At 40.7% G+C, this 27,198-nt stretch overlaps 1 protein-coding gene across 4 annotated transcripts in view; it reads right to left on the bottom strand.

Moving 5' to 3' along the window:
* The window catches only part of TTC39B (tetratricopeptide repeat domain 39B), a 119,128-nt gene that overhangs the window by 66,708 nt on the left and 25,222 nt on the right, over positions 1–27,198 (bottom strand). For 3 of the 4 annotated variants that reach the window (XM_027616133.1, XM_027616134.1, XM_027616135.1), the window contains exon 2: positions 15,838–15,872. In XM_027616133.1, the coding sequence (XP_027471934.1) occupies positions 15,838–15,872 (35 nt within the window). Of the gene's footprint in view, positions 1–4,853; positions 4,894–15,837; positions 15,873–27,198 lie in introns of those variants that run through there. The other variant, XM_027616137.1, reaches the window with a different exon arrangement.

Here is a 27,198-nt window from a genome sequence, read left to right as displayed (position 1 = left end):
GAGCTGGTTTTGATGAAACTAAAAAAAACAAAAGTAGGCTTAGAGATGGTCAGTGACTTTGCAACTTTCTTGTCTTGCCTTAAGTACTCTTCCACATATTAGAACTGAAGCATTTTTGGGGCGCCTGGATGGCTCAGTCGTTAAGCGTCTGCCTTTGGCTCAGGTCATGATCCCAGGGTCCTGGAATCGAGCCCCACATCGGGCTCTCTGCTCGGTGGTAAGCCTGCTTCTCCCTCTCCCACTCCCCCTGCCTGTGTTCCCTCTCTCGCTGTGTGTCTCTCTCTGCCAAAAAAAAAAAAAAAAAGAACGGCACCATTTTTATGATGGGGCTCACCATTTTATCTGATTTTAAAAGTATTGGGTAAGGTAGTCTAACATTTCCGGATTATAAAATAACAAACTCCCTGAAGAGAAATGGAAAACAAAGAAGAAGTAATTACAGCTGTAATCTCATAACCCAGAGACAACAAGTGTTAGTATTTTATAATATTTATTTCTAGTCTTTTTCCTCCATATATATGGAAACTGTATATATATATATATACACAGCTTTAATTCTATTGTTTTACATGTCGTATACTACCTTTTCCACATGGCTTTATGTTATGATTATTTACCCATACATGTGACCCATTTCTAAAAGTGCTCCAAAGAGTTAGCATATGCAGTGTCTGTCAGTCAACACATACTTGTGCACCTACTGTGTGCTGGGCACAGGGGACACAACAGTGAGCAGAACACACATGGTCCCTGCTTCTTGGAGCTCTCAGTCCAGCAGGAAAGCCAGATATTCAGCAAATGATAGCCTATATGATAGGTACTACAGTTCAAAGGAAAACTATAAGACACTTTAGAAATATGTAAGAGACCTGGTCTTTCGACGGTCAAGGTTTCTCAAGGAATGGCAAGCCCAACTACAAAATTATTAGTACAGGGGCACCTGGGTGGCTCAGTCGGTTAAGTGTCTGCCTTCGGCTCAGGTCAGGATCTCAGGGTCCTGGGATTGAGCCCCGCATCGGGCTCCCTGCTCAGCGGGGAGTATGCTTCTCCCTCTCCTTCTGCCCCTCCCCCCACTTACGCTCTTTCTCTTTCTCTGAAATGAATAAATAAAATCTAAAAAACAAAAGAAAAGAAATCTTCAATGTAAAACTACCTTAGCCATGCTCAGAATCTCATAAAGACTAAAAGATTCCTTTGAGAATGTTGGAAGAAAGATGACAATTTGACATGAATCTGACATGACCATAATGATGCATTCTAAGGAAAAAACAAAAAACACACATCCAAATAAGTTATGTAGATATTCCAGGTGATCAAGGTCAACATCAATAGTGATAAATCATTTTGGTAGCAGGTACTCTTGAAATGATATGATAATAACGGTACTTTAACCCTGTGGTCTCCCTTCCCAAAACCCATAACCCCAGTCTTACCATGAGAAAAGCACCACAAATTCCAATGCAGGGCATCCTACAAAGTGTCTGACTAGTACTTCTCAAAACTATCAAGGTCATCAAAAAGAAAGAAAAGCCTGAGAACCATCACAGCCAATTAGGGAAAAACTAAGTAAATCTGAATAAAGTATGTACTTTAGTTGGTCATAACATATTAACATTGCTTCATTCATTATAATAAATTATGCTACTAATGTAAGATGTTAATAACGGGGGAAACTAGGCGTAGGGTTTATGGAAACCCTTTGTACTATCCTCTTGACCTTTCTGTAAATTTAAAACTGTTCAAAAAATAAAGTCTAGGGCGCCTGGGTGGCTCAGTCGTTAAGCGTCTGCCTTCGGCTCAGGTCATGATTCCAGGGTCCTGGGATCGAGTCCCACATCGGGCTCCTTGCTCAGCGGGAAGCCTGCTTCTCCCTCTCCCACTCCCCCTGCTTGTGTTCCTGCTCTCGCTGTGTCTCTCTCTGTCAAATAAATAAATAAAATCTTTAAAAAAAAAAAATAAATAAAGTCTATTTTTTAAAAACATTCTCTTTCCCAAGTTGAAATTAACTTTATTTTTTCGATCATGAGTAAAACATATCACATAAAAATTTAGACAATGCAAAAAGATATAAGGGGCTCTTTTGAAATGATAAATACCCTAAAATCCTACCATGTTCAGATAACCAATCCCAAACAAAATAACTGTGTGTTTGTGTGTATTGTTCGACCACACATGATATTTTTAGCTGTGTTAAACTCAATAACGGTCCCCAAAGATGTCCAGGTCCTAATCCCCAAAACCTATCAATGTTACCTTATATGAGAAAAGAGACTTTGCAGGTGTAATAAAACTAAGGATCTTGAGATGCAGAGATTATCCTGGATTATCTGACTGTGCTCTAAATGCAATCACAAGTATTTGATTGCATCAAACTGTATCCTTTTAAGAGGGAGGCAGAGAGATATCTGACACAGAAGCCAGAAGATGTTGTGACCAGGGCGCCTGGGTGACTCGGTCAGTTAAGCGTCCAACTCTTGGTTTCAGCTCAGGTCATGAACTCTCGGCTGTGAGATCGAACCCCACCTCAGGCTCCACTTTGAGCGTGGAGCCTGTTTGGCACTCTCTCTCTCTCCTCTCCCCCTGCCCTCCCCCCATCAATCCCTGTTGCTCATGCTCTCTCTCTAAAAAAATTTAAAAATCAAAATAAAAGCTGTTAAAAAAAAAAGAAGAAGAAGAAGATGCTGTGATGGTGGAAGCAGAGCAATTTGAAAATACTATGCTGCTGACCTTGAAGTTGGGGGAAGGGCCATGAGCCAAGGAATACAAGAAATGCAGCCACAGAGGCCGGGAACAGGCAATAAAATGGATTTTCCCCTAGAGTCTCTCAAAGGAGCACGGTCATGGCGACACCTTGGTTTTGATTCAGTGAAAAGCATGTCAGACTTCTTTTTTTTTTTTAAGATTTTATTTACTTATTTGAGAGAGAGAATGAGAGCATGAGAGGGGGAAGGGTCAGAGGGAGAAGCAGACTCCCCGCTGAGCAAGGAGCCTGACGCGGGACTCGATCCCGGGACTCCAGGATCATGACCTGAGCCGAAGGCAGTCGCTTAACCAACTGAGTCACCCAGGTGCCCCCAAGCATGTCAGACTTCTGACCTCCAGGACTCTGAGAGAATAAATTTATATTTTTCAAACTACCAATTTTATGGTAATTTGTTACAACAGTTATAGGAAATGAATACAGTACCCTTAAAGACCTGTATTTCTTCTTTTTCAGTTATTTGCATATATCCCTTGGACAATTTTTCCATCAGTGTTCTCTTTCTTGATTTGCTTTTTGGGATTAACCCTCTTTCATATATGCTCAAAATATTTTCCCAGTCAATTCTCTATTGACTTGGTTTATTGATCAAAACTATCACTTTTTTTTCCTATTGGTGTCAGGCTTAAAACATACTTTTCAACCCAAAGAATACAGAATTCCTTACTTTCGCTTGCTTTTAATATTTAAAAAACAAAATCTCCAACTTTTTTTCTTTATTACTAAGAACCATGTAAGGTTATACAACCCCATACCCATGTCCCTCCACACTTCAGTCCCTGGACTAGCATCCACACCAAAACTTGGACAGAGAACAAATGTCCAGGAGGGAGACCGGAAACTTCCTGGAGACCCCCAGCCATACCCATATTCCCTATGTCAAGTCTGTCCCCTCAAACTAACTGAGTGCCTCATGTAGAGAACGAGTTTGGCAAACATTTGGGAAACTATACAAAAGAGGCAAGCTCACCTTATCCCTGGTCTGATGAGGTAGATCTCAGAAATGGTAAAATAGACTATGGGGAAATAGTCAAGGATAACAGTTACTCTTATTTCTAAATATTCATTAGATTTAACTAAATGTCTTTTCTTTCTTACTTTTTTAAAAAATGTTTTTAGGGTGCCTGGGAGGCTCAGTCGTTAAGTGTCTGCCTTCGGCTCAGGTCATGATCCCAGGGTCCTGGGATCGAGCCCCACATCGGGCTCCCTGCTCGGCAGGAAGCCTGCTTCTCCCTTTCCCACTCCTCCTGCTTGTGCTCCCTCTCTCGCTGTGTCTCTCTCTGTCAAATAAATAAATAAAATATTTTTTAAAAAATGTTCTTATATCATGAGGTAGCCATTTTGAGGCAGCATGAAAATAGTTATATCAAAATTTCTTATAATTGGGAGGAATAGTGGTTTTATAAAAACAGCAGTGCTCCCAATATGACATTATACATTAATTAATTGATATGTATGTTACATCTGCTTTATACTTTGCAATTTTTTAAAATGCAAATAAATTCTTTCATAGGTTAAAGACGTATGTTACGAAATAATTTTTTTACTTACACTGAGCTGTCTGAAAAGGTATCCTTATACTATTTTAGTGACTAAGTTCTACTGAAAATATAGGATCCACCTATGTATCCAAACGATAAAATTGTACTGAGACATTGAGAATGTTCTTTCAAAATACATATGCTTTAAACAGTTGATCATGGAATTAATTTTCTTGTAGTAAGTACACAAAATTATTTTAATCAAAGCAAATCAATATATTATTGGCATAATTTCTTTTAGATTACGGGTGAACTTTTTAATTGGCAAAGAATCTCTTAAATCAATGGGGATCTGACACATAGAACTTTATACACACATACACACACACACACACAGTTTTTTTTTTTAAGCTGCATAAAAGTAGAAAGTCAAGCTACCCCTGCAGAAAATAGAAACCAAAAGCTCGTAACTATATTGCCTACAGGGGAGACTAAAACTATGCCTATCCTTCTAAAAATGATAATTCATCAGAGTTACATGGAGCTTTAACACATTTTGAGTTCTAGTTATAACATTCTGCTTTCAGGTAATAAAAAAATACTCGGGGCACCTGGGTGGCTCAGTCGTTAAGCATCTGCCTTCGGCTCAGGTCATGATCCCAGGGTCCTGGGATCGAGCCCCGCATCAGGCTCCTTGCTCCACAGGAAACCTGCTTCTCCTTCTCCCACTCTCCCTGCTTGTGTTCCTGCTCTTGCTATCTCTCTCTCTGTCAAATAAATAAATAAAATATTAAAAAAAAAAACTCCTAGCACTCCGGACAATTAAATAAATAAATAAATAAATAAATAAATAACACAGAAATTACTTTACACAATAATAAATGTCATACACAAATCCCCAAATACCTCTTCAGGTGTGGGGTTTTTTTTTTTTTTAAGATTTATTTATTTATTTTATAGAGAGCGAGCATACAAGAGTGCACAAGCAGGAGGGACAGCGGGAGAGGGAGAGGGAAAGAGAAAATCTCAAGTAGACTCGTGCTGAACGCAGGGCTGGACGTGGGTCTCAATCTCATGACCCTGCGGTCATGACCCTGAGATCACAACCTGAGCTGAAACCAAGAGTCAGAGGCTTAACCAACTGCGCCACACAGGTGCCCCAAATACCTCTTCAGTTTTAAGCAATATCAGAGTCCTTTAGATTAGGCTAAGTCTTCAGACTATTTCTTAAATGTATATGACACATGATACTGAAGTACACATTATACACAAATGCACCCAATGCAAATGTTTCTCCCCCTTTGAGGAGTTCTACCCATAATGTTCTACAAACACAATGACACAAAAGGGGGACAGTGAGAAGGGAAGAAAGGGAGAACCAGAGAGAGAGATTAATTTTCCAAACATAAGCAGTGGAGATGTTTGACACATTTCAAAAGGCAAAGTTCTCAAGTAGCTACTTTTGAGGGGTTTGATTAGTCATTTTAGGTTGCTATTTTTATCGAGATGGATGAAGGTGTCAAAACAAGGCAGATAAAGATGGTAGAAAGTTAACAAAAGGCAGTCTAGCTCACTATCTCCCTGAGGATTCTGACAGTTTGCTTACATACTCCTCAGATAGAAAGAGCGTCAGCCCCCAGTTGAGAAATGGCAAAGGAGACACCAATAATCCTGGATAGTGTTTACTATGCCCAAACAATTGGACATTACCTAATTATGTATGTATTTGGGTTGAGTAACCAACCAGCTGCAACTCAAACGTTAAAAAAAAAAAATACACACCCCAAAAGCTCTTTTAACTCACTCTCCCTCTGAACAATCACATACATTATCATTGTGCCCTGTACTTAGTAAATTCTCAATAAATGATGCCTGGATTTTTTTAATGCACTGAAAATCCTTGCAGTCCACTTTGAGTACTCATCTACATTTTCTGACTGTACATTAATTCAATAAATTCATTAATTTGACACATACAAATTGAGCATTTACTATATGCCAAACATGGTGTGTGGGCGCAGGGCACACCATGATGAGCAGAACAGACCAGTCCCAGCCTCCTGGAACTTAGAGAACAAAGGAACAGATGGTCAAAAGCAAGCAACAATTAACTACAAAATGACAAATGAAATAAGAAAAACAAACAGGATGACAGGATAGGGAAGAGGGGGAGGAGTAACCCATTTAGGAGTCATTAAGAAAGGTAGGAAGGATTCAAGCTGACAGGTGATGCTCAAGTAGAAGACCTGGGAGGAGTGGGAGGAAGTCACCCTAGTCTGAGACATCAGCTCAAATCTAGGCCAGCAAAGGGCTTGCTCAGTCAAAACCCTGAAGGAGGCGTGTGGCTGGAGAGCAGTAAATGAGAGTGGGGAGTGCCCTGCACGAGGTTTCCACCTGTATGTGGGGGCCTGAGCACCTCAAGCCTTGTGGACCCAGTAGATTGGGGGCTTCATCCTCAGAGACACATAAACTCATGGACGGATGCTAAGTAAGGGAGTCACATCATGCAATTTCATTTCTAAAAGGATCATTCTGTCCGAATTCAAACAAACATGCTGTTAAAAAATAAATTAGGGGACAACCAGGGAAATTTGAACACTGATAGTATCTTTGATGACTATTAATTTTTTTAGGTGTGATAACAGTCTCATGATGCTTTTATTTTTTTTAAAGATTTTATTTATTTATTTGACAGAGAGAGACACAGCGAGAGAGGGAACACAAGCAGGGGGCGTGGGAGAGGGAGAAGCAAGCTTCCCGCGGAGCAGGGAGCCCGATGCGGGGCTCGATTCCAGGACCCCGGGATCACGACCTGAGCCAAAGGCAGACGCTTAACGACTGAGCCACCCAGGCGCCCCTCATGATGCTTTTAAAAAGAGACCTAACTTTTATACTTGTGTATGAAATGATACCATAGAAGACATATAGATTAGATAATAGTTCTGTATCAATGTTAATTTCCTGACAATCTCTTAAAGGTAATTTTGTAAGAGAACATCTTTGTTTTTAGGAAACACATACTGAGATATTTAAAGGTAGAAATAAATTATAATGCAGCAGCTCTTTCTGCCCACGGGTCCTGTCCCCATGCTTTAATAAACCACCATTTTGCACCAAAAAAAAGAAAAAAAGAAAGAAATTATAATGTCTAGAATACGATTCCAAATAACCTAGGGGTGGATTATAGTTGAAATAAAATTGGCCTTGGGTTCACAATTGTTGAAGGTGAGTGATGAGCACAGGCGAGTTCAGCTTCCTATTCTCTCGGCTTTTTGTACATGTTTGAAATTTTTCATATTCAATTCTTTTAAAACTAAGATAACTTTGGCTGCTGTGTGGAGACTGAGTGGGGTGCCGTTGGGAAGGTGGGAGGACAGAGAACAAAGGAAGCAAGAAAACACGTTAGGCGGCTCTTAAAGTCATTCAGGCAAACCTGAGACTGCCTTGAGCTAATGAAACAGAAAGGAGAGAGAGTGAAAAGTGAACAGATGGGAAATAAATTCTGGAGGTAGACATCATCAGACTTGGTATCATGGAAGTTAGGGGAAAGAGAAGGAACCAAAGATGTTTCCCAAGTATCTGGCTTGAGCGAGTGAGAGTGAAGATGGGGAAGCCCAGGAGAGAACAAGGTTTCAGATGATGAAGGCTGGTGAATATCACGAGTTCCGTCTGTAACATGTACATAAAGGTGTCTGGGAAACATCCAAGTGAGTGATCACATAAGCAGTGCCTGGACTGATTTCCCATCACAACTATGGAAATAGCCCCAGACAGAGCAGAAAAGAGCAGTGGCCATGCGTCGAAGGGCACTAAATGGAGGAGGTGAGGAACTCAGCACTGGGAGCAGGGTCCCTCTGGCTTTCAGACACAACTTGGGCATTGCTAGGTGGGGTTGAATGACGGTCAGAGAGGCTCCTGAGTCCGGAGAAAAGGCACCCACAGTGGCAAAGGCCCTACTCATAGGGGTTCACCAGCCCTTCATTTTGCCACCAGTAACACCACTTCTTCCACTGGACCTCCTTGGTAACAAGAGACAACTGGACCAAAGGGGCACTAAGGAGCTTTCCTTCAAGCTATGAAATCCTGTCAGTCCTCCTCATAGTGAGTGAAAGAGAGCATTTTTAGAATATATGTACCTTAACTCAAAATGTACATATACACTCTGTCCCCCAATAGCCTTACATAAAGAACTTCTCATTTTGGAAGTTCCCAGTACAGTAACAGACCATTAAAGGACACCTAAAAGTACAAAAGAAAATGCAAAGAAGAGCAATTCAAGTAGTGACAATACAGGTGAAAGACACTAGGGATACTGCTCAGTCTGGGCTTTTTTAGGGAACTTTATTTCCATGTATTTATTTCCATTCATTAACTCTGACACACAATTTTTCATCATGTAGTAGTATCCTTGAAACCAGGATGCATCTTAAAATTGACAGGAACTTTGACTGGCCTAGATCAAAGTTCTTATGGAGAGGATCTACATTTGCTTCTGCCAGTTACCTAAGGGCACCACCAACCTGATCCACTTAAAATTAAATTACCTGCTTGAGGTTGTTTGGGCCACACTGATAACTAATATTCAGACCGCAAACCTGCTTGTTACCCAAATTCTCAAGAGCGTTAAAAAGGTAAACATAGGACCCATCAATTCCATTCCTAAGCAAGTATGCCAGAGAATTGCAAACATATGTCCACAAAAGACTTGTACACAATTATTCCCAGCAGCATTATTTACAGTAGCCAAAAATTGAAAACAATTTGAACATCCATCAACTTGTGAATAAATAAACAAAATGGGGTGTATCCATACATTTGAATATTATTCAGCCATAAAAAAGAATAAAGTACTGATACATGGTACAACATGAATGAATTTCAGAAGCCAAATACAAAAGAACACATATTGTGTGATTCTATTTACATGAAACGTCTAGAGACACAAATCTAGAGACAGAAATTAGATTAGTGATTGCCTAGGGGGCGGGAACAGGAATGGGAAGTGACAGTAAAAGGGCACAAGGTGTGTATTTCAGGTTATATAAAGTGCTTTAGAAATAGATTATAGTGATGACTATATAATTCTGCAAATACGCTACACTTAATTGAATTGTACACTAAAATGGGAATTTCATGGGATATAAATTAGCATTGCAGTAGGGCTGTTTAAAAAGAAATGACCAGGGCAGAGAATCTCATGAAAGGTTTTTCCTTTCCCTCCCTACCCAGTACCAAGATTGAAATACACAATTTCCCTTACCATGTCCTCCTGCATGACAGTTTTATTTTTCTTTCCCTTATGCAAGGTCTCCTATAAATTCTTTTTTTTTTTCCTCAGTAGTATATAAGATAATGAGGGACACCTGGGTGGCTCACTCAGTTAAGCATCCGACTCTTGATTTTGGTTCAGATGATGATATCACGGTCCTGAGACGGAGCCCTCAGTGGGGCTCCACACTGAGCATACAGCCCGCTTAAGATTCTCTCTCTCCCTCTTCCTCCACCCATCCTCCCCTGCCCACATGCTCTCTCTCTCAAAAAAAAAAATTTTTTTTTATTTAAATGCCATCTTTGATCTAATAAAATAATTGTCAACCTGGTTGAGAAAAGGCAGGTGGGTTGGGGGAGGAGATCCTCTCCAGATTTGGGCAATAATTGTATTGCCTACGAGGGGAGAGTTGAGCCAAACAAAATCAGAGAAAAATGAAAGTAAATCCAAAACGGCCTGGAGTTACTATTTATAATTTCACCACTATGAAGAAAAACATTAACTAGATGTTTTCCAACTAGCATTCACTGACTTTCACCCCAAATAACCTTAAAACAGAGCAAACTAGTCAATCATAATTAGTTGATCTAACCTAATAAGAAAACAAAATGGCCTCGAAAGCTTTATCTCATCATAATCTACCATTTATAGTTCAAAAGAGAAGGTGCAGAGAAGGAAAACGGGAAAAGTCCCTAAGAAATGTTATGCTACAAAATATTCTTATTTCCATCGTAAGCTTCTTACCACTCAGTTAAAAATGTCTATTTCGATTTCTAGAGGTAAGGACAAATTCACAGTAGTTCTTACACATAAACACATTCATCCCCACTGCATTCACACTGCCTCAGGACTCAACACATCCCCATTTCTAGGTAAGGATAAATTCAAAAACTGAATAAGATGCTATGGAATATAAGAGATTACTGCTGAGAACATATTAAACTCGCATCTGTTCTAACAGTCTTTGAATAAAAAAGAAAATCTTAATTAACTCGTACCCGACCAGGGCCCTCCAGTTAATTAGATTTTTGGTCCATTGCCCTCTATGGTCTTTATGAGAAAGAGATTAATCAAAAACACTACCAAGTCATGAGGGCGCCTGGGTGGCTCAGTGGGCTAAGCGTTTGGCTCTTGGTTTCGGCTCAGGGCATGATCTCATGGGTCCTGAGATCGAGCCCTGTGTTGGGCTCCATGCTCAGTGGAGGGTCTGCTTGAAGATTCTGTCCCTCTCCCCCTCTCATGCTCTCTCTGTCTCAAATAAATAAATAAAATCTTTAAAACAACAACAACAACCACTACCAAGTTACAATGATTCCAAGTGGTTAATCTCCACCCTCCACTCGACAGAGGCCAGGGATCCTCGGTGACGCATCTTCACTTTGTCCACAGGGGGGTCAGGTAATTCTGGTATCCCTCAAAACCCAAAGGCAGTGCCAGCCTCCTATCTCCTAGCTCTCTTTTGGAACCCCTGAAACATTTTATTTATTCTTTGAGTGTCATATCACAGTCGATTTATAAACAGACTCTTTATATCCACCATTATACCGTCAGAGATGATAGTTGTGAAAAGAAGGATACTGGTCATCAGAGAACCAAGAAGTAATGCCAGCAGGGAACTGTTAAATCAGGAAGCGAGACACTAAAGCACCGCTAATCCTCTGGCAAATTTCTATAGATCGTAACATGGGTCTAATTTAGAGTCCCTCCCAAAAAGGTCACCTCCTTATGCCGAGCAGATCAGAAAGTTCCCAATTTAATTTTTAAAAAGGACCCGTTCAATGTGCCACTGACCGTTGAAAAAAAAAGTCTCTTCTTTTCCCTTCAGTTCTAAATGGTAGAGATGTTTGTATGATCTAGCAGTTTGCAAACCTAGCAACTTTCCAAAATAGTCAGTTAAAATAACACAGTGGTTACCACAAAGATTCAGAAGTAGGAAAATCTGTTTGCGGTGGTAAATCCATTAAGCAGAAAAAGAAAATAGGAAATACTTTTGTGGAAACAATTTAAGGCCTCCCTCATCTGTTAGCTTGCATCTTTTCATTAGAAATTCAGGCAAAAATATTCACAGGAATAAATTAATCATCAGGTTGGCACGGGGACCATATCTTGCTACAGAGAAGTTGAAGCATCACTACCGGCACTAGAGACATAAAACCAAAATGTGTGGTTCAATCAGCATGAGGAAAAAGCCTCTTCTGAGCTTAGCAGCTAATGAGTCATGAAAGGAATGTCACAGCATCACAAAGGTAAGAGGAAACAAGAGAAAAATATTGACAAACTGAAATAAGGACAGACTAAAAGTTCACACAAAAAAATAACTGAAGAATTGTTAACAACATGTATTTGTAATCATAGGGAAAACAATTTGTAAAAGGAAAAAGGCTGAATAATGGATTACTTCTGCAATATTTTTAATTTCAAAAAGGGTCAGTAACACAGGAGACTTAAGTACAGAAACACCACACTCTGTGTTGAGGAAATAAAAGGAACCATCCAAGGGAGGTCTCCTGCGAATGAAGTATATATCCTAACTTTCAAAATGTCAGTTGAAAACATTTCTGGTCATTCTAAAATTTCCTTAATATACATGACACAAGTCTCTATCTTCTTAAATGGAATATATTAGATATAATTTAACCTTTTTCCAACGTCTCAGAGACAGAATTATGAACATGATTTTCTCATTGGAGACTGAAGAGCAATCGGGGTTGGGGGGTAGGGAGAATAGGAAGGTACCAATATTTACAGAGCACCTACTATGTGCTTTACTCCATTACCACATTTAAATTAAATTTCATTTTATCTTCCCATAAATCTATGCAAGGATGAGGAAACTGAGACTCAGAGAAATTAATCCCATGCCTCCCAGCCAGTAAATGGGACACTGGGACTGAATCACAAGTTAGCCTGTCAAATCCAAGGGCTGGTCTCTCTAGAAAGGTGCATCTGGTTGTGTCCACCTAAGCAAAGTAAAACCCTGAGGCTGTGCTTTGGAGTGCCATGACTGTATGTCACATTTTCTTTCTTCTTTTACTGTCATTTTTTGTCACCATCAGCAAAGTGACCTCTAAAGCTACCCCCCTCACCATACCTTCCAGAACTCCAGCAAAATTATGCCAAAAAGCAAAGTTTATTAGAATCAGGTCAAAATTAATTGTAGACAGACTCTGGATGGAGCCCACCACTACAGGTAAAGGGCAAGAGTTTTAGAGCATGAACCCTAATATCTACTTTGGCCACCCATTCTGGCTTTGGACTCTATTTCAAAAAGGTAAGGTTCTCTCTTAGGTGATGTATTACCATAATATATCTGGTGATATATTACTATAACGTGTTGCTACATACAAGAACATGTACCAAGGACATTTTGGCAACATCAAAAAGGAAACAAACCGTTTAAGACACTGTTTTCAGGGACACAAGAAATAATGCACACCAGAAATCTAAAAGAGCAAGATAAATTCTAGAATAGGTAAAACTTAGGGTTTGCTAACCTGAGCGGGACAGGGAAGTAAAAATTAAAAGAAGAAAGAAAATGCTGGTGGATATATACAGCCCAAGAGAGGCTGAAAGAGGCAATGAATGGAAAATAAAATGCTAGATACTTCAGGAGTGTGGTAGTGTTCAAAAGCATCACCATCACAGGGGTCATTGTTGGGACACTGTTCTTTTAAGAACCAGTCATACTAACATTGAAACACCTGAAACAGTTGAACAAAAGAGCAATTTTTATGCAGACACAGACACACAGATGAAAGGAACACAACAGAAAGCCCAGAAACAGAGCACCATTATTTTAATGATTTGTTATTTGATAAAGGAAGCATCATACATAAATCTTCTTTCTTTCACAAACAGCAAATGGTGTTGGAATAGTAGGCTAGAAATTTTAGGGTTAGCAGGAGATAGGGATCTAAATTAAATCCAGTTGCCTTAAGTTCAGGGGTTTTCGTTTGGGTAGTTTCATTTTTAGTACAACTATGCCCTTACTGATTTCTGCCAACTGGATCTGTCCATTTCTGAGAAGGGCATTGAAGTCATCAACTATGGTAGCAGAGTCACCTATTAGTTTTTGCCTCATGTACTCTGATGTTCTGTTGTGAGACACACACACATTAGAACTGTCATGTCTTCCTGGAGAATTGATCCTTCTATCATTATGTAAAACCCTTCTTTATCTCTGATAACTTTCCTTACTCTGAAGTCTGTTCTGTCTGAAATTAATAGCTACTCCTGCTTTCTTTTCATTAGAGTTGGCATGGTATATTTTTCTCCATCCATTTACTTTTCATCTATATGTGTCTTTATATTTAAAGTGAGTTTCTCATAGACAACAAGTAGTTGGGTCCTGTTTTTGACCCATGCTGACAATCTCTGTCTTAACTGATACATATAGATGACTGATACGCAAAGTGATTATTAATGTGGCTGGATTAGCATCTACCATATTTATTACTGTTTTCTAATTTTTGCCCTTGTTCTTTGTTCCTATTTTGGTCTGCCTTCTGTGATTTTAATTGAGTATTTTATATAATTTCATGTTCTCTCCTTCTTACATATCAGTTATATTTTTTCCCTTTTGTTGGTGGTTGCCCTAGAATTTGCAATATCCATTTATGACTAATTCAAGTCCATTTCCAAATATTCTCTGTACTATCTTCACAATAATTTTATAAATCTAAAACTATTCCAAAATAAAGAGCTTATTTTTTTTAGTCCTAATCACAACTTTCTTCTTTTTCACATAAACAAACATTCAACAATATAAACATTAAAATTTTTGGACAACATAAAAATGTGTAACTAACATAAAGAAAAATAGCAATTAGGGAAAATATCTGAAGCAAATATAACAAAAGATTTAACTGTATATCTGTTTTAAAGTTCCTAAGTATGTAAGAGAGACAGTGAGAAAAAGTTAAGCATGTTAGACTAGAACTTATATAAAAGGAACTACAATGTGGTAAACAATGGTAATAAAGAAAAATTTTAAAAACTTAAGCAATTAGTTATTACTTGAGTAGCAAAACCGTTTCAAATAGCACCCAGTGGTGATGCTAAATTTTATTTTCTTTAAAGATTTGTTTACTTATTTGACAGAGAAAGAGAAAGAAAGCAAGCGTGAGCAGGGGGAGGGGCAGAGGGGGAGGGAGAGAGAGAATCTCAAGCAGTCTCCTTGTTGAGCGTGGAGCCCGATGAGGGACTTGATCTCACAGCCCTGAGATCAAGACCTGAGTAGAAACTAAGAGTCAGACACTCAATCAGCTGAGCCACCCAAGCGCCCCGTGATTCTACATTTTAAACCACTTCACTTACACAGTATTGGTAACCACATAAACTGACAAAACTCTTTTGAAAGTGTTATGGACTGAATTGTGTCCCCCAGAATTCATGTGTTGAGGCCCTAACCTCCACTGTGATGGTGTTTGGAGATGAAGCCTTTGGGAGAAAATTAGGTTTAGATGACGTCCTGAGAAGGGGACTCCCATGATGAAATTAGTGCCTTTGTATGAAGAGGCCTGTTTGTCTGTCTGTCTATCTGTCTGTCATGTGAAGACCTAAGAGATGGCAGCCATCTACAAGTGGGATTGAAACGCCATCAGGTTCTGCACTCAGCGCAGGATCTGCTTTGGATTCTCTCTCCCTCTCCCTCTGCCCCTCCCACTCGGGCTCTCTCTAAAATAAATAAATACATCTTTTTTTTTTTAATATTGTATAAAGAGCAATAAAAATCTCTATCCCTTTTAATCCAGTAATCCTACATCCGTGAAGTTAATCTTTGGAAATAATTAAAAAACATGACAAAGCTATATACATGAAAATACTCATTACTTAGTTTTAAGTTTTTAAACTGGTTAACAACCTAAATGTCTAACAAAGGAGAAATGGATAATTGTAGTGTTCCACTTGCTCTAACAGGGTATCATGTAAAATCAGTACAAAAACTATGCAGACTTATAGGATATGCTTGTAATAAAATTAAGAGCACACCAAAAGTGAAATTCCACAATATGAGGTTACTCATGTAAAAACACATGCACAAGATGTCACAGGGTTGGGTATAAACAAATAAATTTGTTGGAAAACATTTCTTCTTTTTAGTTGAATTAAGGTTACAAGAAATAATACTCAAAAATATATTTGCTAGTAACATCAGATAGATTCTTTCTTAAGCGTTATCACATTCTAACTCCTGAATTACAGAACTGATTTCTTTTTGGCAGTAGTCACAACCTCAAAAAGTAAGGAAGAAATATTTACACATTTTATATAAGAGAACCATCAATTTTTCTTTACTATATACTTTTAATTATGTTACTACTTACATAGAGATGGTTTCCATTGCATCTTCAAAGATGTCCTAGAGGGGAACAAAAAATACAATGAGTTTCTCAAGAATTAAGAACTCCAAATGTGAGAAAATGAGTATATACATAAGTGCAGGAGCGAGGGTTAGGGAACAATCTGGGTGGGATGCAGTAGATTCACTCAACTTTTACTAACGGGCTGTCTTCCAGAGAAATCAAGCAAATGAATTTTAGTGAGGTTCAATTTTTTTAAATAATTAAGACAGATAAAACTAGCAATCACACTGGGCTAATATGAAGAGTGTGATTTCCTTAAAGGAATTATGTTTCAGTTCTCAGTCTCATTCATCCAGATACAGAATAAAACAACTGGATTTGCCCAATTTATTTTTTTTTAAAGATTTTTATTTATTTATTTATTTGAGAGAGGGAGAATGAGAGAGAGAGAGCACATGAGAGGGGGGAGGGTCAGAGGGAGAAGCAGACTCCCCACTGAGCAGCAGGGAGCCCGATGCGGGACTCGATCCCGGGACTCCAGGATCATGACCTGAGCCGAAGGCAGTCGCTTAACCAACTGAGCCACCCAGGCGTCCCTGGATTTGCCCAATTTAGTCTTCTCTTACTCCACAGCCAAGTTTCTGGGCCTTCCTTTCACATCCAGCTCCACTAACCTCCTGGCTAGTCTTCCTCCCACCAACTTTGCCCCAGTTAATCTATACCACAAAGGCAGCCCTTTCCTTCATGCCACTGGCCTGCCCATTCAAAAGCTACAACAGGAAAAAACTCAAGTGTGTGCACACACACACACACACACACACTCTCATATGCACTTACAAATACACACACACACCTCACAGATACACACTCACACCCACTCAAACTCACAGTCACACACACACACTTACAAATACACTTCCACTCACAAACTTACCTACACACAAAGCTCCCTCATAGCTGCAAAAATCAAATGCACGCTCTCATTCAGATATTCGGGACTCTCCGTAAACTAGTCCACTCTTCAAAGCATCTTTCTCCCTACGTCTGTGCCACCACCATCATACCCCAGCACAAGGAACTCACTGGTCTCCCCACTCCCACGCTTGACACCCTCCATCTGAGTTTTCACACAGCTGTATTCTTTTCTTTCTCTTGTTTTCATAAGCTTGTGCCATTTCACTGTCCTAGGCCTCTTTTTTTTTTAAGATTTTATTTATTTATTTGAGCGAGAGAGAATGAGAGATAGCACGAGAGGGAAGATGGTCAGAGGGAGAAGCAGACTCCCCGCCAAGCAGGGAGCCCGATGCGGGACTCGATCCCGGGACTCCAGGATCATGACCTGAGCCGAAGGCAGTCGCTCAACCGACTGAGCCACCCAGGCTCCCTGTCCTAGGCCTCTTTATGAGCTTTCCATTGCACTTAAAAAAAACCCAAATTCCTTCCCATGATCTACAGAGCCCTAGATGGCTCTACCACCCTCTGACCACCTCTCCACCGACCTGCACCCTGGCTCACCCCATTTCATGTGCAAGTCTGTCTTTCTGTGACTTGAACAAGCCAAACTCATCCCACACCTCTCTTCATCATGCTCTCCTTCCTAGAATGCTCTCCACTCAACTCTTCCTGTGGCTGACTCATTCTCATCCTTCTATTTCCAACTCAGAAAGAGAATGTCTCTAATAACCTCAATTAAAATTACTAAGAATAGCAGCTTAAAGTTTCTTGTCATCTGATTTATTTCGTTTATAAAATTTATCAAAATCTGTAATCATCTTGTTTACTTACTTGGTTACAGTCTGTCTCCATCAGAGCAGATTCTTACTTATGTCTACAGAAAAATCACCAGGGCTTGGCAGAGTAGTTGGTCAATAAATACATGTTGCCTAATGAATGAGTAAATTGAGCTCAGGCTATCAAGGCACTGATTACATCATCTCATTTCCAGCTATGATGCAGAAATGAGGAAAGAGGGTTATAGAACTTTTCCCTTGTGTGACAATTGATACTAAACAATGTTTAGACTACATCGAGCTCTACATTTAGGCAGGAAAGAAAAAAAAGTATACAAACACTAAGAAGAAACAACACTGTAAGTAGTGGCAGAAGTTCAGACTTCGAGGGGGCTCCTGGGTGGCTCAGTTGGTTAAGTGTCTCTCTTCAGCTCAGGTCATGATCCCGAGGTCCTGGGATCAAGCCCCATGTTGGGCTCTCCGCTCAGTAGAAGCCTGCTTCTCCCTCTCCCTGCTGCTCCCCCTGCTTGTACTCTCTCTCTGTGTGTCAAATAAATAAATAAAATCTTAAAAAAAAAACCTTAAAAAAATTTTTTTATTAAAAAAAAAAAAGAAGTTCAGACTTTAGGATCCCTGACCCATTAATCTACTACATTGGGAGGTAGGTATAGTCAAGGCAATTCAATCTTAATCGCACTTTCCTGCAGCAAAAGCAGAAGCTCATAAACCAACTAGTAGAAGAGAAATGAGCTAGTCCTGAAGCAAAAGAACCAAAGCCAAGAATAAAAAGATGTTTCTCTGGCCACTATTAAAAATGACCAATTGAGGGGCACCTCGGTGGCTCAGAGGGTTAAGCATCTGCCTTTGGCTCAGATCATGATCTGAGTCCTGGGATCATGCCCTGCATCAAACTCCCTGCTCGGCAGGTAGTCTGCTTCTCCCTCTCCCTCTGCTAACTACCCCCTGCTTGTGCTCTCTCTCTCTCTCTGTCTCAAATAAATAAAATGTAAAAAAATAAAAAAAAAAGGAATGGAGAAAATCTACCAGAGTTCTAGGATATTATTCTAATAAACTAGAGATGAGAAAGAGAGGGACAGAGAGAGAGAGAGAGAACTTCATCTATGAAGGCCAGCCAAAAGGTGAAAAACGTTTTTCATTTAAAAAGAGGAAAAGTGGGGCGCCTGGGTGGCTCAGTCATTAAGCATCTGCCTTTGGCTCAGGTCATGATCCCAGGGTCCTGGGATCGAGTCCCACATCGGGCTCCCTGCTCGGCGGGAAGCCTGCTTCTCCCTCTGCCCCTCCCCCTGCTTGTGTTCCCTCTCTCACTGTGTCTCTCTCTGTCAAATAAATAAAATCTTTTAAAAAAATAAAATAAATAAATAAATAAAAAGAGGAAAGGTGGGGCACCTAGGTGGCTCCATTGAGCATCTGGCTCTTGGTTTTGTCTCAGGTTGTGATCTCGAGGTCACGGGATCCAGCCCAGCCCCAGGCTCCCATTCATTGAGGAGTCTGCTTGAGATTCTTCCCCCTCCCTCTCCTTTGCCCCCTTCCCTTGCTCACAGGCACTCCCCCTCTCTATATATAATAAATAAATAAAATTTTGCATATATATAAAAAAAAGGAAGGTAAAGAGAAGAACTAAGATTGATCGAGCCCCTATCATGTGCCAGGAATTTTACAAAAGTTATCTCACTCGTTCCTCCCCATTCATAGCAAGTAAATCCAGGTCAGTCGTAGGTAATTACCTGACCCATATTACACAGCTGGTAAGGGAAGGAAACTGGGATTCAATCTCAGATCTTCAACTCCCAGTTGTTTTTTTTAACGTCCAAACTATGCACAACCCGGAACTCAGGCAGCTGGGCAGGAGCGGTGGGGACCGAGGGGGGGAGAGGAGGGGACAGTGTCTTCTCAAGGTCATACCGCAGCATTGTTGAACAATTCCTCCCAGCGAATTCTCTCATTCTCTAGGAGAATATCCTTGTGTTTGACTTGACTATTTACTATCTGATTAGAACGCAGACAGTGTGAGGTTACACGTTAACTTCTAGATTTCTGAATGGCAGGAAAACCTTTTAAAGACTACAGTTTTATTACCCTGTAGGGCATTACCCAGTTTTACGTATGACCTAGCAATCTTAATCTACCCTTGTTTTTTAAGCCTATAAATACCCAGTTCCTCAAATACTCTTTCAATCAGTTTACCATCTCACTGGTTTCCTCCACTGATGGGTCAAATTAAACTTTGACACGTTCATTTTATATCTTTATGGGAATTATATTTGTAATTTGTGGAAATTATACATTAACAGCAACAACACACTCTCTCCCTAGGTACCTGCAAATATGATGGTTTCCCAGATCCGTGAGAAAACTGATGTGGACTCTGCCGGGGGAAGAAAGACCAGAAGTCAGAGACATCTGCTCAGACCTCCCGCAGCATATACCCAGGAGCCAATGGCTTCCTTTTCCTTCTGTTTCTCTAGGTTTCAACACCCAGCTCAAATTCTATCCCTCTGCTGCCGCTGCCTCAGGAGCTCCCTTCCTCTGTGGATTCCCATCAAGATCCCTAGGTCTGGCATTAGACCCGACTGCTAGTCAACAGCCTCCAACCCAGCACCCGCATATATTCTCCACAGAGCATAACTAGATTTCTCTACCTATGGCCTCTTTATTTTATTTCTCCACTCACCACCAACTTCCCAGTGCTTCTCCACTGGTGGTTTTTATTTGCCCAGTGATCACCGCAAGCTGTTTCCCTTAAACTTCCCAGGCCTGGATAGGCTCAACATGTGAACTCCAGTTGAAACACATACAATCAGAGAAGCATCCAGAGTCCTTCCAGTTGAAAGACAGTAAGAGAGGCAAGATCATGCTGCTGACAAATATGACATGCTCATAGGAAAGCCCCTGTGTTTAGTTTCTTCCTGGAAGGCTGCTGCATTGGCCTCCCCCATTCCCACGCTGGGCCAACCCTGAGGAGCAACTACCCTTGGGCATAGTGTAACAAATGCTTATTTGAGCCACACCTGGCTCCTAATCATGCATTGCCTCAAAATGGTACCTTTTTCCAGAGCCTATTTTGACTCCCTGGCTGGAGTCAAGGGCCTTCGTACACCTTTCGAATCCACTTTATAACCCAGCATAGTATTTTGCACTTCACAGACTCAGCAAATAATCGTTGCTGACTGGCTGGCTGAGTACCCTTGTCTTAAGAGGAAAGGTCCTTACCTTGAGCGGTTTTATTTTGATTTAGCAAATGGGCTAACCCTGTATGTGAAAGAGTCCCTGGAGGACCTTCTGGATGAAAGGCTGGCACTCCAGGGCCTGCTCCTGCTGGGTGGGGAGCCTGAAACCTCCCCCTGCCCCCAGATGGATGGAGGACCCTGGTTATGGGAAGAGACACAGAAGTGAGGAAGGGGGATGGGGGTGCTGCATCAACTATAAGGCTTTTTAAGCAATTTTCATCTCAATTTGTTACATTTGTCATATTCTGAGTGGCACAAATGCATGCAGGTGCATTTAGGCGACCCTAAGTTCTTAACAAATATCTATCTAAGACTCTTAAGATACCGCTGATGAAAAGGTTTACATTCTGTTAATCCCTAGTGGGGCATGGCAAAGAATAAAAATGACAAATATGCTATTACCAGTAGTAATTTAAATATTCTGTATTGAGGCACCTGGGTGGCTCAGTTGGTTAAGTGTCCGACTCTTGATTGCAGCTCAGGTCATGATCTCAGGGTCGTGAGATCGAGCCCCACCTTGGCTCTGCACTGGGTGTGGAGCCTGCTTGGGATTCCGTCTCTCCCCCTCTCCCCCTGCCCCTCCCCCACCCCCACACATGCACAAGCATGCTCTCTCATAAATGAATGAATGAATGAACACTCTGTATTAACTTCCAAAGAGACCCAATGGATTTACAACTTTTCAAGCCCCTCCATCTGAATTTTATTTTGCAGTATGAAAAGGACTATGTGGCAAATGTTACTCCAAGAAAAAGCTGGAAGAAACATGATGAAAATTAAAGCTAGCTACCACAAATCCAAAAGGCTGAATCACTTCCCTAGGCCTCTTCGTTTCTCCCTTACCCCCTCCTCTTCTTCCTCCTCCTCCTCTGCCTCCACCTCCATTCTGCCCTCTCTCATATGGATGACTTCCTGGGTCTAGGAGTTGATGCTACCCTGTTCTCATTGAACTGTTGTTCTTTAGGATGACAAGGTTTGATGGGGCTCTGTAGACACCTTCCTCCTCAGTGCGAGACCCCCACCCCCACCCCATAGCCCCAGACCCTCCTCCCTGGAGCTTTCACCCACCATTCCACTCTACTGACCAATGAAGCTGTGTGTTTGGTACCAAGGACTCAAAGAACCCTAGTGCTGCCAAGAACTCTGACAAGTCACAGATTCTACCCCTGGCCCTGGGGCACGTCTGGACCATTCCCAGGACATGAGACATGAAGAGGATGCCCAAACCTCCCCGGGGACTAGGGTGGGGATTAACAGCCATGGGTGTTCGGGTCCTAAGGACTGCAAACATTCCTCTGCATGATGTTCACCCCTGGTGAACGAAGATGTTCAAAATGGTTGTTGAACCACTATATTGTACACCTGTATTGTGCACCTAATATAACACCGTATGTTAACTGTAATGGAATTAAAATAAAATGTAACTTAATTTTTAAAAAGATGTTCAAAATGGGAAACCAGACTGACATCCGTTGTTATAGTTTATCACAGTGACATACCAGGAGGATCTTTTAGATATTAGATGTAAATCTTTCCACACATAAGAAGAAGGGGCACATTGCTAGTTAAGAGAGAAATATATAAACTTAAGTGACATCATTCCCCACTATAATGTCAACAAATATTTATTTTTCTAAACCAGGGTTAATTCATTTAAAAGACTAAATCTTTATTGTGTGTCCATGAAGTGACTTTTATTTTTTTTAAGATTTTATTTATTTATTTGAGAGAGAGAATGAGACAGAGAGAGAGAGAGGATGAGAGAGGGGAGGGTCAGAGGGAGAAGCAGACTCCCCGCCGAGCAGGGAGCCGGATGCGGGACTCAATCCTGGGACTCCAGGATCATGACCTGAGCTGAAGGCAATCGTTTAACCAACTGAGCCACCCAGGCGCCCCTCATGAAGTGACTTTTAGAAGAAAGACTGGGGGGCGCCTGGTGGCTCAGTCGTTAAGCGTCTGCCTTTGGCTCAGGTCATGATCCCAGGGTCCTGGGATCGAGCCCCACATCGGGCTCCCCCGCTCTTTGGGAAGCCCGCTTCTCCCTCCCCCACTCCCCCTGCTTGTGTTCCCTCTCTCGCTGTGTCTCTCTCTGTCAAATAAATAAAAAAAAACTTAAAAAAAAAAATAGAAGAAAGACTGGGCAAAGAACTTTTTAAAAAATATATGCACCCGGAGCTCACCTCTCAGGAGTAATTTTTCATTATGCTCACACCTGCCATCCATTTCTCTGTAATCTCTTTGTCAAGCCCAAGAAGGAGCCCATGGCCTTGTGGAGCATATAAACTCCCCAACTGCATCCAGAGGGTTACCACCAGCGGTGTCTTATATGCAACGCTACATTTTTTTTTTAATTTCATATTGTATGAGGGAGCAGCAAGGTCCTGAAACCCACTGAAGCCAAATATAGAGCCCAGCTTCAGCGTGGGTAGGAAGGGTGCAAACACCACTCATACTCCTATTAGAGGATTAACATCAAAGCAAGTTCTCTGTGAAAACTTAACTGACCCACAGGGCTCTTAATCAAAGGGAAGGAAAGCAACTGGGGCCCATACGCTAGACACACTCACATTCCGAGTTCCCACCTGCCTTTGCAGTGAACAAAATGTGACCCTCCCAAGGTTTAAAAAGATCAGACGATGAACATTAATTCTCAAATGCAGCAGATAAAAAAGAAAAAAACATGACAGCCCATCTTCTGAATCTGCCCAGAAGGCTTGTAAAACCTGATTTTGAGGGGATACACAAAGTAAAAAACTGGAGGTTTTCAAACATTATTCAAAAATAGAGCTTTTTAAAGGGGCACCTGGCTAGCTCAGTTGGAAGAGCATGCAAGTCTTGATCTCAGGGTCATAAGTTTGAGCCCCATGCTGGGTGTAGAGATTACTTAAATAAGCTTTTTTGTTTGTTTGTTTTTGTTTATTAAAGATTTTATTTGACAGAGAGGCAGAGCAAGAGCGAGAGCGAGAGAGAGAGAGAGAGAGAGAGGAGAGAGAATACAAGCAGGGGGAGTGGGAGAGGGAGAAGCAGGCTTCCCGCCGAGCAGGGAGCCCGATGTGGGGCTCGATCCCAAGACCCTGGGACCATGACCTGAGCCGAAGGCAGACGCTTAACGACTGAGCCACCCAGGCGCCCCAATAAACTTTTTTTAAAAAATAGAGTTTTTTTAAATTCTAATAATACAAACAGTAAGTCAGCTGCCAGAAGAAAAAAAAATTGTGCCTTAGAAGGTGGCTCAGTCCATTAAGCAGCTGCCTTCAGCTCAGGTCATGATCCCAGGGTGCCAAGATCGAGCTCCATCTCGGGCTCCTTGCTCGGCGAGGAGCCTACTTCTCCCTCTGCCTGCCACTTCCCCCTGCTTGTGCGCTCTCTCTCTGACAAGTAAATAAATAAAATCTTTAAAAAAAAGTTTTTATTTTAAACAGTCATCACTTGAGATTGAAATAATTTCACACACTCTCCAAGTACTGCATTAATATAGTTCTCTAGTTCCTCTCATGCCAGAAAAGTACTCTAATATTACCCCACAAGTTCTGTTTTAAGTTTCACATTTACCAAAAATCACAGATCTGATCGTGAAAATTGGGGATACAGAAAGGATTACTTTGAAGACAAAAATAAATTGAGCACATATTTACTAAGCAACCATTACATGTTGGCGAGTGAGGTTTTATTCAATGATTCACTCAAGCATTAAAGTGGTTTAGGCCTGGAAGTTGTATTTAGACCTGCCTGGGTCGGAATCTCAGCTCTACCCCTGACTCTGAAGGGTTCTCACCCTTATAATCCTCCACTTCCCCACCTATAGAATGGGGATTCCAACCACCTCCCTGGATTGTAGCAAGGATGCTAGTGAGATAATGCATGTCAACAGGTCTGACTCAAACAGAATCAATAAATACAATGCCATAGGGTACTAATAAGCACTCAGAAATGGGATGAATCAGTGGACTCATAGAAACAGACCTGGAATCCCTCACTGGATTTCCTCGATAACTCTTTCACACTAAAGATTCTGCATCCTCTTTTGGAAGAGAGACAAAAAAACTGAATGGGGGAATATTTATAGCAAAAAGGTGCTCAAAAATGTTAACTGCCTTTAATTCTCCCATCTTAAAAATGCCCTTCACCTCACATCCTTTAATGTCAGTGCATTACCCAACATGATAAACATAACTTAAAGGCACAGAGCCCAGGACCTCAGCTCACGGGGGAGCAAAGTGACCTTGACCAACAATGTAACTTTGGCCAATACACCCAACCTCTCAGGGTTCAAGCCTTCTCATGAGTAAGGCAGAGAGGATGGCACAGGTATCATCCCTTACTCAAAATCCTAAGTTCTCCGAACTAAACAGAAATCCCCCCAATAAGGCAGCTGTTTGTCCATTATACATGCTAAAATAAAATCTCTCAGGGAAGATTGGCATTCAGAAGGACTACATCTAGAAGGAATGCTGGGCTTTCAGAGTTTGAGCCAAATCAGTGGTACTGACTTGATCCTCAAAGGCTACTTAGTGTGGGGTCACCTGGTGGCTCAGTTAAGCACCTGCCTTAGGCTCAGGTTATGATCCCAGAGTCCTGGGACCGGCCCGTGTCAGGCTCCCTGCTCCGCGGGAAGCCTGCTTCTCCCTCTCCCTCTGCCTGCCGCCCCCCTGCTTGTGCTCTCTCTCTCACGCTCTCTGTCAAACAAATAAAATCTTAAAAAAAAAAAAAAAAAGAAGCTACTTAGTGTGTAAAGTATCAAGCAAAGCAGCTCACACAACAATTCTCTGGAATTGCCGAGAACTTCTAGTCAAGCACAGAGAAACCATGAGAATTAAAAAGAAACCACCAGATGTCACTCTCACAACCACTGAATTGCACGGCGTTGCTTTAGTTCCTAACACATAGATGAGCGTGGTACAAAAAAACAAAAAAATAAAAGAAAGAAAGAGAAAGAAAGAAAAGGAAAGAAGAAAGAAAGAAAGAAAAAAGAAAAGAAAGAAAAGAAAGAAAGAAAGAAAGAAAGAAAGAAAAAGAAAGAAAGAAAGAAAGAAAGAAAGAAAGAAAGAAAGAAAGAAAGAAAGAAAGAAAGAAAGAAAGAAAGAAAGAAAGAAAGAAAGAAAGGAAAGAAAGAAAGAAAGAAAAAGAAAGAAAGAAAGTAAGAAAGGAAGGAAGGAAGGAAGGAAGAGAAAAAGAAAGAAAAAAGAAACTGTTAACTTTACAAAGGGGGAAAAGAATTTCTCTTTCTGCATTTCATTATAAATATGAAGCTGAGTTGCAGCTATGGCAGGGATTAAGCTCTAGGGTAAGCATTTAAAAGGAAAATTGTGTATAGTCAAGGTTAACAATGAACAAATCCTGTAAATTACCATTATATAATAGAGTACACATGGTTTTGGATATAATCTCACAGAGGAATAGGTACATAACAAATGTAATATGTGCATAGTGATGTCTGGTGTGTAATTAACAGTACATATGCAGGGGCGCCTGGGTGGCTCAGTGGGTTGAGCATACAACTCTTGATTTCAGCTCGTGATCTCAGGCTGGTGAGATCAAGCCCCGCCTCGGGCTCTGCACTCAGCAGGGAGTCTGCTTGAGATTCTCTCTCTCCCTTTTCCTCTGCCCCTCCAACCCTCCCCCCACCGCACCCCTCACCGGCGTGCACATGCATGCATGCTCTCTCTCTAAAATAAGTAAACTTTTTTTAAAAAAGAGTACATATACAAAATGTTTGTTACAATTGCGTATTATTGAATTTGTTTAACATAAATGACTAAATTATTTTACTCACCGGCATATAGTCCTCAGCTACTATTTTTATGGTGGTAAAATGAACCTCGCCAACCACTTAATATGTCAGGCACTCCAGTCCTCTGGTGCCAGCCCTACTTAATCTATTGTAAACAGAACAATATCTAGGATGTACCATTTTTGCAAGGGAATAATTTTACACAGAACAAACAAACAGCAACAAACAGAACCAACAGGCTGAGTTTTAACATTTTAAACTATTTAATTTTGAAACTTCTGAAATTTTGAAATCACTAGTAAAGGTATTTTAAAATTAAAAGAAACACAGCTTATAGCCTCTTCTTATGAATAAATAATTACAAAGTCCATTTAACAACATCCAGACACTATACTGGACTCTCGGATGCTTATTTCTAATTCACAATCATAAAAAGTGAGGTTTTCACCTCTACTATTACTACTGTGTTCTCATAATAATAGTAACAGGTAACACCACTGCCAATCCTTAACATGTATTAACTCATTTAATCTTCATTATTTCCAAATTAGAAACCAAGACTCAGAGATTTAATTAAAATATCCAATATCCCTAGCTGTGCCTCAGTTTCTCCATCTGTGCAACTGTTTTAATACCACTTAATTTATAGCATTGTGAGGTTTAGCCGAGATAA

Source organism: Zalophus californianus, chromosome 13 (genome assembly GCF_009762305.2).
Source record: "Zalophus californianus isolate mZalCal1 chromosome 13, mZalCal1.pri.v2, whole genome shotgun sequence".
Classification (NCBI taxonomy): Eukaryota; Metazoa; Chordata; class Mammalia; order Carnivora; family Otariidae; genus Zalophus; species Zalophus californianus.
This window is presented reverse-complemented; position numbering and strand designations above follow the sequence as displayed.